Source organism: Cyclospora cayetanensis, unplaced genomic scaffold (assembly GCF_002999335.1).
Source record: "Cyclospora cayetanensis isolate NF1_C8 unplaced genomic scaffold, CcayRef3 CcayRef3_contig_172, whole genome shotgun sequence".
In the NCBI taxonomy this organism is placed as follows: domain Eukaryota; phylum Apicomplexa; class Conoidasida; order Eucoccidiorida; family Eimeriidae; genus Cyclospora; species Cyclospora cayetanensis.
In genome coordinates, this window is record NW_020312117.1 from 25,032 (window position 1) to 36,819 (window position 11,788).

Genomic DNA, 11,788 nt, shown 5'->3' on the forward strand with positions numbered 1-11,788 from the left:
TCTAGATACCTTCAGTGGGTCAGTGCTAACGTAAAAGTGCACACTCACGAAATCTATTTGCTGCAATTCCTGCTCACTTGTATCTTATTAGGTAAGAAGAATACAACAATATCCCAAGGTCGTGAATTTGATTGCTACAGTGTATCCACAGCTCCAAAGAGCTGCACCCTCAGCCAGTTCAACTTTTTAAAGATGTAATTAGGGCTTTGTGAGCTTATAGAGGCCAGGTGTATCACAGGAAAGACTAGTTTTCTTTTGAATATGCACTTATTTTGAAATTAGGGGTGAATCCGGAGTACTGATAGCTGACAGACGAAGGTCCGCTCTACCAGAAAGCCTTGTACTACTAATCATTTCATGAAAAAGCTAGAAAAAAGAACTCCACGCTAACTAAAAGGGCAAGAATAATGAGTCGAACAGCTGGGGAATTTCTTGTTCAATGTGAGAATTGCATTGCAGTGATTACGATGCATTGTTTGGGTCCTAATGATGCTTTGTCAGACCTGGAAATCAGCGGGTTTAGTAGAGATAATGGGCCATTCATGGTTTGCAAGGAATTCCTTGACAATGCGGTGGATGCTTGTGCAAAAAGCGTTTCCCCGCTACTCCCCCCTCTTGATTGCGAGAATGTTGAACTTGAAGTCTCAATACGCACCACAAGCCTTCTTGTAACCTGCAGAGATACAGTAAGAAACAAAACAGAGATTATTATTCACATAGTCAAGCACTGACGCTTAATCAGGGAAAAGGGATTGATTGTGCTACTGTTTCTGCACTGGGAGAGGTATTTTGCTCTTCAAAAGCGCAGGACCCTCAAACTGGAGGGGAATTCGGAATCGGCCTGAAAGCGGTAGGAAACATTTTGCCATCTTAGCATCACTATTAGTTAGTAAAACAGTGTTTTTAGATAATGCTAAGTTCACAAAGAGATCTGAAACAACCGGTTAATGTTAAAATTCGGTAGACTCATGATAAATAAAAGCACAGGGAACTAGTAGATACGAGTCCGTGTACTCTTCAGCATGCGCGAATGTGAAGTTTGGTCGTTTGGCATTAGCCTTGACGCAGCCTCTGTAGCTCCATTAATTCAGAATTTTGCAGGTCTGCTTTGCTGTTGCATGAATTTGGAATCGGTACATGGTAATTACATGTGTATTCCACAGTTGAGGCCTTGCCGGCATCCATGTGGCCGTGGATGACCGAATTTTCTGTCGAGGTAATGTGTGTACTATACTTTCCCCATCTACCTCACGCGAATGCTCTGCGGGATGCGTAGCTCTCCCCAATATGGGACATGGAAAAGGAGAAGGAGATCGAGGCGTACGCTGCTATTCATTCCATATGGAGTCCAGAGGCAAGCTTTTAACGCAATGGTCCATGAGCTCTAATTGAAGAAGATGTCACTTAAGTTGACAATCAAAACCAAGCTGGTCTTTCGTGGAAACAACACATTCAGAAATCCTCGCGGGCCCGACGGGACATTTTTGTCCATCGCAGAGGGCCAAGAGCCCTTAGCCGTTGCGACTGCATCCGCATCTTGTGACGGGGCGAAACTTGAACTCACAGCTGCAGTTCTTTCAGCAAACGCTACGGGGGATGATGAGGGTTCAGAAATCCATCTTGTACGGAGTTTCAATGGAACACCGCTCTTGCCGTCGGCTGCTTCCTCTTGCCTTCTTACGAAATGTCTGAGGTACTGTGCCTTTGTTTTTTTCAAGCCTAACTTTGTACATGTGTGGCAACTTTCTACTGCGGATGCAATCTAGCGCGTTTCTCAAACAACATGGGCAATTCTTTGGAATGGAAGTGTCCTCGTATGAACCTCTTCACTCCTGTGGAGCGCCGACCACAAGCTTTACAAGTTTATGGGACTCCATGACGAACGTAGGGGTTCAGTGACCTATATTTTGTTTCGGGAAGGAGCAAGAGCCATATATATAAATTCTTTTATGTTTTAGATGGCATATAAAATTCGTCTTCAAACTCTAGAGGATTGCAAGTGGACTGTAATACTTGTGGTGAGGCAATTCGCCAATGTTATGTACAGAAAGGGGCGAGAATATAGTTGACCACATTCAGGCTGCAAACCTCTCCAGTGGGAAAGCCCTTTACAGCTCTCTGTCAAAAAGCTTTCTGCACGTAAGAAAAACAGAAAGTAAAAGCGTGGATCCCGCTTAGCAAGAGCTGCATTTCTACATCTTTGCCCTTCAGGGATCCAATAATCTGCGCATTGAAATAATAGGGGCTTTCCAACGTTTGTTCAACCAGTTAAAATCGGCATATCCCCGTGGCTTTCAGACACTGGAAGAACTGGCCGTAAGCCAACCCTTGATGCAAGGAGCCAATGTAGCTCTAAACACCTTCGCTGCCTCCCCGCTTGAACGTCGAACGGCTTCGTTCAGATGAAAAAGGCTACTGAAAGATTCGCGCCGAGTATTGCCTCTTCACTTGCGAATATAATCTGCACGTCGGAGAACGACTGCTTTAAGACTACTGCTTTGGGCCTTCTGAAATTGCCCAATCCCACGCTTCCTGCGGGTTCATCTCCTGGTACAACTGGCAGTTATTGAGTATACTAGGTGACCGCATGCATGCTATATGATCAGCTCAAATGCCACGAGGACTGAGCTTAACATGCTGCCGAACGATGAAGCGTGCGAGAACAAAAGCAGCCAGAGAAATAATCGAGGACAAAATCCTTGATTTGATCTTGTAAGTAGTGACCTAGCCCGCCTACAGCCCACCTGACACGTTTGAGAGCCACAAGTTTCATTTTGACATGTTTTCATGTTCAATCTGTTTCAGACGAAAGCTCCAGTCCACCGAACGCTCAGCAGCAACAAATAGAAGGAAGCGGGGCACAAAAAATCACAAACAGCCATCCCTCGCTGCTAGTCCGACTACGCCGTGTAGTTCCTAATTATAAACACCGAATACCGAGAAAGACGAGTCGTTCCTGTTATGTTAGAGACTTTTGTTCAGATCAGGTATTACCCCTATCCGAGCAGGTTGTACGGATCCTGCAAATCTATAAGAATAGGATGGGGCGGTAGTCTATGCCACTGGGAAATCAAAGCAAACGCACCCCTGAGATCTAAATGCATCCCTTTATAATATTTGCTGAAATATTCGAACGTGTTACCACAGAGTGGTGCTGCTATATCAGACTGACCCGTATTTAGGCACGTTCTACTATACGAGCTATTTTTAACATAGAAATATCGAGAATCCAATAATTGGTCAGTCTGCCTGTATATATTATCGTAAAAGAGATTTATGTGTTTGACACCAGAAGACGCAACATTTTGTGCATGTGATAGATTCTATGTTCAACTAGATGTGAAGGCAGCAACTCCCAAGAGGCTCCAGCTGCGCGCACCGTCGCTGTCCTTCTCCCTCCATATCGAGCACCCAGAGCGACGCGGCTAGGAAAATAAGAATGCTCAACCTAAGATCATCCGATTACATTCTGCAAAGTTCGTATCGAATCTGCCTTTGAGCGTCTCGCTACATGGTCTGATGGAGCGCTACAGCACCGTTTAGGATTGACTTGAAACAATATATGCAGAGAAAAGAAACGCCAATGCAAAAAGCGCGTGGCGCGAAAGCAGTGAAAAATAGATATCAGCTGTTAGGTAAGTCGGCATGTTATACCTTTTTCCTGAAGTCCAGAGCAAGGAAGTGTTTCGTACCATTCTTGCCCGCTTCGGGTTATATTCCATATTCAGTGACGTTATTGTCTACCGGATGTCCAGCTAGTGCGTCATACCAATTAGATTAACATGCTGCGTAAGCGTTTCTCCCACTGTGTGTATGTCTGAAGAGGTCAGGACAACCACTACACAAAGAGGGCAAAGCAGCTGCGTATATGCGGGAGCATCAAGGGAAACAGCTTGGTAAAACCCTCTAGAGATGCGCTAAAAAGACGAACACTACAGGTATTAACCTTCCTTTTCCGAGAAAAGTAAAACACAGGGAAGCAAGCTGGAGTATACGCATTTAGCTGTTTTTTCTGCGACTCTGCATGATGAATCAAACGGCCGTTCAACCAGGTGATGGTAGGGACAAATGGTACATTGCGCAAAGGCTGTGCAGATAAAGAACTTAAATGGCCTACTGATATTATATGCAGTTTTAGCAATGTCCTTCCGGGAGCTGAACAGGGCATGCTCTCAACCATTCCGCAAAAGCTTTGCCTGCCACCAGCGGTAGGGCTCCGTCCTGCGAACTGAGGCTGCAGCGGACGTCCAATGCAGCGGATTTCCCTGTACTCTCTCTCTATTTGTTTAATAAGTAAGTGAAATTAAGTGAGTTTAGACTACGCCAGTTGATTGTTAACTTTGGCTTCTTTCTTGCATGACCGGCCGACTGGGGCCCCGGTTTCAAGCATCGTGAGCCGGAGTTTTTCGAGTTTCTCTCGGTTCTGACAAGCTACAGTCTTTCCCGTTTTTCGTGGTATTGTGTACACAAAAGTATAGGCCCCTCATTCCCAAGGCAGTGAAAGGATGAAGGGTTTCGGGTCGGACAAAGCAGCAGGTTGCCCCCCTTCACGGGGTTCATACGGCGGTGTTGCTGGTGGCTCAGACTCGGCCCCTAGACTTGACATGGGGGGAGCCGGGGGCTTGACTGGCATTCTGTTTCCCTGGACCCGCGTGGAGATGACCAAAGACATGATCTGCAAGGGCACCATCAGCGCGATTGTTGGAGTGTTGCTGGGAATTATTTCTTCCCTCATAGTGAACTGCACCCTCGTGGAGATATCAGTCTCTTCATTCTTTTCCCTGTACCTCGGCATTGTGTTTATCACTGTTGGCGCTGTTATTCTTTGGAGAATAAACGTGAACGCAGATGGGGCATCTCAGGGGCGTAAACTGCAGCTGACGTTCTTTGCGGGTCTTATCGTCTTTTCTGGGGTTCTGTGCTTTGTTCTGAAGAGAAACTGGTTCGTTGGGCTCCACGCAATAGCCAAGGTGCCGCTGTACACTATATTGGGCGTGTCGGTGGCCTTCGCCTTGACGTTTTCTCTGGTAGATGTCGTAAATTACCTCTTTTCCTTCTTCCAGTCGTCTGTGTCTAAGCCTCTAGTTGAGTCCCGAGAACAAGCTTACATGGTGCTATTCTTTACTCTCATTATGGGTGGCGTCTTTGGCTGCATATTCGGCATGATGGATGTAGAGGACGAAATGCAGTACCAGATCAAGCTTGCTCTTCTTAGGGAGCAACAGTTCTGCTATCCTCTGGGTGCCCTGATTGGAGGCCTTGCCGGCTTTAGCAACGAGATCCTCAGGCAGTCCGAGCAGAAACTCAGGTATTATTCAACAGAATTCGATGAGGACATCTAAGGCGATTTGGCTTTGCGAAGCTGCTACGCACAACACAGGGGGGCCAGCTAGCGGAAGCGCAGGAATTTTCAAAGCATTCAAGAGGTGCTAGCTAACGTGGCTGCAGTAACTTGGGTTCAACAAGAACGGATCTGTCCCCTATCACTATCAGAGGCAAGAGACGGGACAGGTCGGCCGAGTTCTGCTACTGCAGCTGAGCGGGATGGCCTTGGAGCTGGATATGCTTTCGTCCGAAGATATGAAAAACGGAATTAGTTTATTCTGTCATTTCTTTGGTCCGATTTTCCTTCTCTGTCACGCACTCACCTGAGGTTTGCCCCTACCGCTGTGTACTCGATTGTATACATGGATTTTCTATGTAAAGGCGCACAGACCTGTCAGTGCCTGAAAGTAATCTGTATTTATGCCACATGGCAACCGAGCATCTCCTCTTGCATTCCCACCCCTATTTCTGCTGGCTGCATGGTAAGGGAAAAAAGGTTATAGGGGACCATTGTGGACTGGAAGAACCCTTGGGCCCCCATGCAGCGTTAGCGTTGTGAGAGCCCCCTCAGTTCGTGAGTGTTAGCCCTTCTGGTTGCTGTGTCATGCGTATACTTGCCATGGTACGATTTCAGCGCACGTTCTCCCCCATACTGACGCAAAGGCCCATAGGCCTCTAGGGGACCTTAACCCGCTAGGGGGACAATTCACTGTGCGTACGCTCGTTTCTCCTTTTTGTTTAGTTGCTGCGTAGCCCCTGTAGAATGGATGCATGTGGGAAGCCCGGGAGCAGAAGCGCAAGGTAGCAGTGGCGCTCTCTTCTCTGAGCGCAGGCAGCCACTGAGGCATAGTAAAGCGGGGACTCAAACAGAACAATAGCAAGACACAGGCAGTCACTTAACAATGAGGACCAAGCATAGGAGCAGGGGAAAAAAGAGTCGAGTGTGCTGCTCTCAGGAGTCATTACCTTTTCCCTGTTGCTATAGCGGTTCTACCCGTTGCCTTTGGCTGCTGGCATTTCCGGTGGCAGCTCAGACTACCCGTTTCTGTATCTCTTGTTTCTGGAAATCAAGCTTGCTGGGGGATTAAGTGTCGAAAATAGAGTTGTACAAGTACAACTTAAACAGTGGTCACCTGTCGATGTGGCGAGATACCCCGTTTTTACTATGGGAGTGTGCGGTGTGTAAACACAAAACTGGCGACTGCCATGGGGTTACGGTAGAGGTTGGCAAGTAGAGAAGAATGCGTAAGGGCGGCGGCACAAGTTGCAACGACCGGCTGCACAACTCGATGTGTCTGGATGCCACCTAAATTGACTTGGGTGAGATTTCAAGGCTGGTGGGATAGTAATTTGCACCTCCATCACATTATCTTCCCTCGGCTCTCTGGAGGATTCCCTCAGCAAAGTCTGTCGACCCATCAATTACTGCGGGGGGTGGGTGACGAGTTTGTAAGGAGAGGGCTGATAACGGGCCTCACACAATGCGAAAGCCGCTGTCTTGGTTTCAAACTTGCATGTTGGCCCTTTCGGCCAGTGGTTCATGCCCTCTGAGTGGAAAGAGTGTTGCCACTGTTCTGAGTGCCTCCGTCTGCCTATGCGGCTGGGAAACACTGGTGTCTACGGGCCTATTGTTGTTGTAAAACAGCAAAAGCTCTCACTCAATTGAACTTCACAAATGTTGAAAGGCTGTTTTCTAAGGGAATCCGCGCAAAATAACGGCCCTTTCGTGTCTTTAGCTGCGATTTGCGACAGTTGTGGGAGTGGCCATGGGTCCAACCGATGTAGGCAGAAGCCGCTTGTAGAAGGCTCTACAGGGGGGATTTTCTATGGTTTTACCCGTACTTTTGATCTAGTATGAGCTTATCGATAAAATCTGAGGTTTGGGTGTTAAAGCAGCGGTAAGCACACGGAATTCCACTTTAGGTAAGCAGCTTGAGGACTTCGTGCTACGTTGATTTAAACCATAGAAACGGAGCTCTCTTCATTGCATTCCTTATAAGATTTCCAGTCCTGCCTGAGGAACGCCTATTGCTCACTTTTATGTCGGTTTTTCTGGACGCTATGCTCGAGCCTCAGCCCTGGCCCCGCACTGCCTCTCTGCGTGTACTACGCTGCCTTCGTCTTCGTCAAGTTTCTCGGTTCGCGAAACACTGGCTCATTGCTCCACCTTATTCCAGTACTTCTTGTGCCTTGTCGTAATTTCCTCTTGAAAACCCTTGTTCTGGGTATTTTCCATCGAGATCGCGCTCAGGGCAGCAGAGCCAGCAGCTACGAACTGTAGTAGGCTGTCACAAACTGCATGGTCCAGTAAAGGAGCCCTGCCTGAATTGATTTTTTGTGCATATTCAGTACCTTAAAAAGCAAAGGCGACGAATTATATTTCGCAGTTTGTGAAACCGCAAAGCTTTGTGCCTGGGCGAGTGCTTCTGTAGTTTTGTCTAAGTACCTCACGTTGGAGGGAAGCATTGGAAATCCCGTTTTGTGTTAGTTGCTGGGCACTGTCGATTTACGCATTGATGTAGGGGGTTCAGAGACCGGTTATTCAGATGATTCTTGCTTAGTACTGTATTTCCTAAGAGCCTAAACGCTAGGGCAGATGCTGAGGCGTTGGTCTATCACAGTTCCCCTCACACTCTCACGACATCCACTCTCGCCTCTTGCATTTTTTTGATGATCAAGAATCTCCTCCCTTCTACACAGTTTGAATACCAGAAGCGTAGCAGGAAGCAGAGCGTGCCTATAGCTTCAGCCTCCTGTGCAACTGAGATGGAGGTGGCAGAGAAACACGCTGTTGACGGCGCCAGGGTCCCCGTTTCGGTGAGCTCGAAGACTTCCAAAGTCCTTGGGTCAGCTTTCAACAACGATGGCTTTCTTCCTAAGAAATCAGGAACAGCAGCTGCATCCACCCCTTCTGTACCTGCTGCACTTGCGGCTGGGGTGAAAGAGCAGCTCCACCAGCTGCAATGGCCTCCAGCAGGGGGCCCATCTGCTGCTCCCGTGAAAAAGAGAGGGAGGCCCCGTAAGTACCCGCGACCAGAAGACCTTTTAACAGCTCCACAGGGCCCCACCCAAACCCAAGTGCAGCATGCGAGGGATCGCCAGGGGCCCGTAAGAGAAAAACGGCAGAAGGCAGACGCTTGCTACGAGGCCCCCACCGATGACCATCTGAGTCGACCAAGAAGAAACAGGGCAGCCATCACGAGCCGGAAGCAACAGCGTGGTAAGTGCTGTCCTTCAGCGAGAAGTATAGGGTTGTGCGATTGGTTCACTCGTTTTACGGTGTATTTGTATGGCAAGCTGTCCCCTATTAGTTGAGGGTGCCCTTCCTTCGCTGCACATGCATGCCTGTGTGCGTTTGCATGTGAATTTACTTGTCTGTTCTCAGGAGGCGCAGATGAACAGATCTCCGGGCACCGAGGGAAGTATCTTTGGGGTGTCAAGCCGCAAAAGAGGAGTCCGTCTCCGCCTACCTGGGGCCCCTCCTCAGCTGATGAGAGTAGTGTTGTACACGCTGGCAAGCAGCAGGAAGAGGAATCTTTTTATCACTTGATGGAGCGGCTTCCCCAGGGTGGGAATCGGGGAGCTGGAACGGCTCGTGTAGGAGAAGGAGCCGCTGATAAGGAGGAGGCTGTCCTTTTGTGGGCTTCAACCCTCGCTCGACAGCACCGAACGCCGCGTAATTTGCATTCTCAGGAAGCGGAAGGCGAGTCTGCCGTGTGTCCATTGGAAATTGCAGCATTCGAAGGACAGGGTGCAACGACTTCTTCGCTTGAAGGCAACTTGTCAGCCGCTTGTCTTCACGACGTTGGGGGAGAGGCGGTGGAGTCAGTTCTGCTGCCGTACTATCGGCGTTGCCTGCAATTGCTTCTGGCAAACCTCTTGGGGTGCTTGCCATCTCTTTCGTACTCGGCCGCGGCGTTGTTGGAACGAGAAAGGGCTATCTTGCGGTGTTTATCTTTTGCGGCTTCCTCTTCCCTGCCGCTCTCTTCCCTGCAGATCCTCATCGACCGTTTTGGGAAGTGTGTGAAGGCGCTATCGGCTCCCAGTGAACTGGAAAAGCCTCTGCAGCTTGAGCTGGTAGAGGATATGCTGCTTCTGTCGCGCCTTGTTGGACAGGACCCAGCCCCCCAAACGGCAAAACACACGGGGGCAGCCGTAAGGGCTGCAGCTGCTGCAGGTGCAAACCAAGGCGGTGCTAATGAGGTGGTTTGGTGACAGGCTGGGAAGTGGGCGCTTTGAAGGAGATAGAAAGGAGCCGAGGCACTCGGAGGAGATGTAAAGAGGCCGAGGCTCTCAAAGGAAGAGAAGTGATGAGGCCGAATCGGATGGGAGGGAAAGTGAAGTACAAGGAGGCCAGAGGCATGGGCAGAGTGAAACGATCAGGAAAACAGGGGTCCTTTTCTGCTGTATCTCTTAGTAGAGAGCTCAGCAGGAGCAATAAACGTGAACCAAGTCAAGAGGAAGAACACCATGAACGGTGAATACTAATTCGAAGAGGTTCTATTAGTTTTTGCACTTGTTTATAGGCGTGCCAACTGGAGTTTCCACTTAGATGAACTTGGGACGTTTGTTTTTTTCAAATACACGCACTCAACGGAACCCAGTTGCACCGTTTTCGAAGGGGCCCCCATGTTGTACATTTGGTGGGCATGACCAGTTCGGTTGCACTGAGGCAGAATCAGGGGGTCTATTCATACTCTTTTTTGACTGAATACTGACGTTTATTGTGTCGTATTTCTTCTATTTCCTCGTTGACACGAGACAGCGGTTGTCGTGGAAGAAGCATCGAAAAAAGCTTGGTTTCGAATACAAGCCTGAGGGGAAAACCCCCGGGATTTTATTTTATGGCCACGCTGCCGCCGCTTGTTGGGGGCACCAGCGGGCAATGTTGGCATCCGTTTGTTTTGCTTTGCTGCTCTCGTTATTTCGAGGAAAGGATTATGCATCAGCTGTGCACTCATACCGCGCCTGGATGTGTGTACGGCACCATCAAAAATACTACAGACCACGCTACACGTTTCAAAGGTTAACGCAGTTCTTATCGGGCTACGCCACACTTTTAGAGGCTTTTAACTTCCCCAGTTTTACTGATTAGAATTAGTAGAAAGCCGACTGCTCGGCTTGGCTCTTCGATGGCCAATCATCATTATGGCTAGTTCCATTTGATAATCAATATTTGTACGTGTTTCGTAGCTGCTTCGTTCATCTAGCTGTGAGACTATGGAGTGATTGAAGGAGACAGCAACGCGTACCCTAACCTTCCGTCTCCCCCCAAGGCAGAAACCTTAGTGGTGAACGCAAGAAGAGGGCGGAGAATCGCCCGCAGACATGTTCTGCTATTGCATCAAGCGGTCGATCGCGGCATTGGTAGGTATAGCCAACTGCACCCCTCTACTGGCTTCCACTGGCTCGCTACAGTTCCCTTTTTCACTTCCTGTTACTTTCCCTGCTCTCTACCCGCAAATCCCCTCCTGTGTGTTTGGTTCCACCATTCGCTCCTTATACAAGTGTTGCTCTTTCGACAGCCTGCAAACTCAATCAGTGTCTGCCAAACGCCCAAGCAGTGAAGCCTGGAGTTCGGATTTATCTTTGGTGAGAAACTAGGCGCGATACGCAATACATCTCCCCGCGCGAAGAACTGGCAGAAGCTGAGGGCGCGAATATTACAGCGATGAAAGAAGACAAGATGAAGGGCACCAAGCGTCGGATCAGGCAATCAAAGAGGTCTGATGCACCAAAAGAAAAGCAGCATATGCACAGAGATGCCGGGATTGGAAATACACAAAACCAGCGAAGCAGGACGATGCGAAGGATGGTGGATACATGCACTGAAACGGGCTCATACAAGAAGACGCACTCGCACCGATGTCATCTAGCCGCCTGCCCACATCAAACATCCTTGGCCATAATTGCGAATTAGCCAGCTGAACACCAGTGCTGGCAGCGCAGCAGAGCGATTCACCTGTTGATGCCGATCGGTACAAGGCAGCGAGACATTACAAACGCTGGAAAGCTCCCAGCGCTGCTGCATAATGAGGTGATAGGAAGGCAAGAGCGGGTTTGCGTGACAAGCAACTACTGTAACATGAGAAAAAGAAGGACGGAAAGCAACCAGTTAAAACAGGTACATGGGAGATCGCGCCAAGTAAGCAACTTCATAATACGTCCATTCGAAGGCCTCCTTCATACCCCCACAACACTGAAAGTGCCAAACGCCAAGCACGTGAACCCGAAAAACATGATGTATGCTTTACTTTGTTTGGTGCATAGGTACGCAGTTGACCCCTCCCATCCCTCGGTCCTTGCCCCCGTTTTTCCTTTATGAAAGCCGCCAATCCTTATAGTACTCCTCTCTGTCCTGCTCTCCCTCGACCACACTTTGTTTGCAGTTGGGCCGTCAATTACGACTCCTTGTGCTAGTTTTGGATGTCCGGCCTCGCGCTCGGTGGCCTTTCTGAGATAA

The 11,788-nt window shown here is 48.9% G+C and overlaps 2 protein-coding genes across 2 annotated transcripts; both read left to right on the forward strand.

The window, feature by feature from the left end:
• Nucleotides 1-407: 407 nt before the first annotated feature.
• Nucleotides 408-1,766, forward strand: LOC113147272. The gene is made up of 7 exons (XM_026337263.1): nucleotides 408-686; nucleotides 743-850; nucleotides 908-960; nucleotides 1,022-1,101; nucleotides 1,164-1,216; nucleotides 1,277-1,354; nucleotides 1,398-1,766. Exons 1-7 carry the CDS (start codon nucleotides 408-410, stop codon nucleotides 1,764-1,766), a joined length of 1,020 nt encoding a protein of 339 aa, XP_026193048.1.
• A 2,739-nt stretch (nucleotides 1,767-4,505) lies between these two features.
• On the forward strand, nucleotides 4,506-5,342 carry LOC34617344. Its single transcript, XM_022730718.1, has one exon. It carries the CDS (start codon nucleotides 4,506-4,508, stop codon nucleotides 5,340-5,342), a length of 837 nt encoding a protein of 278 aa, XP_022591226.1.
• Nucleotides 5,343-11,788: the final 6,446 nt, after the last annotated feature.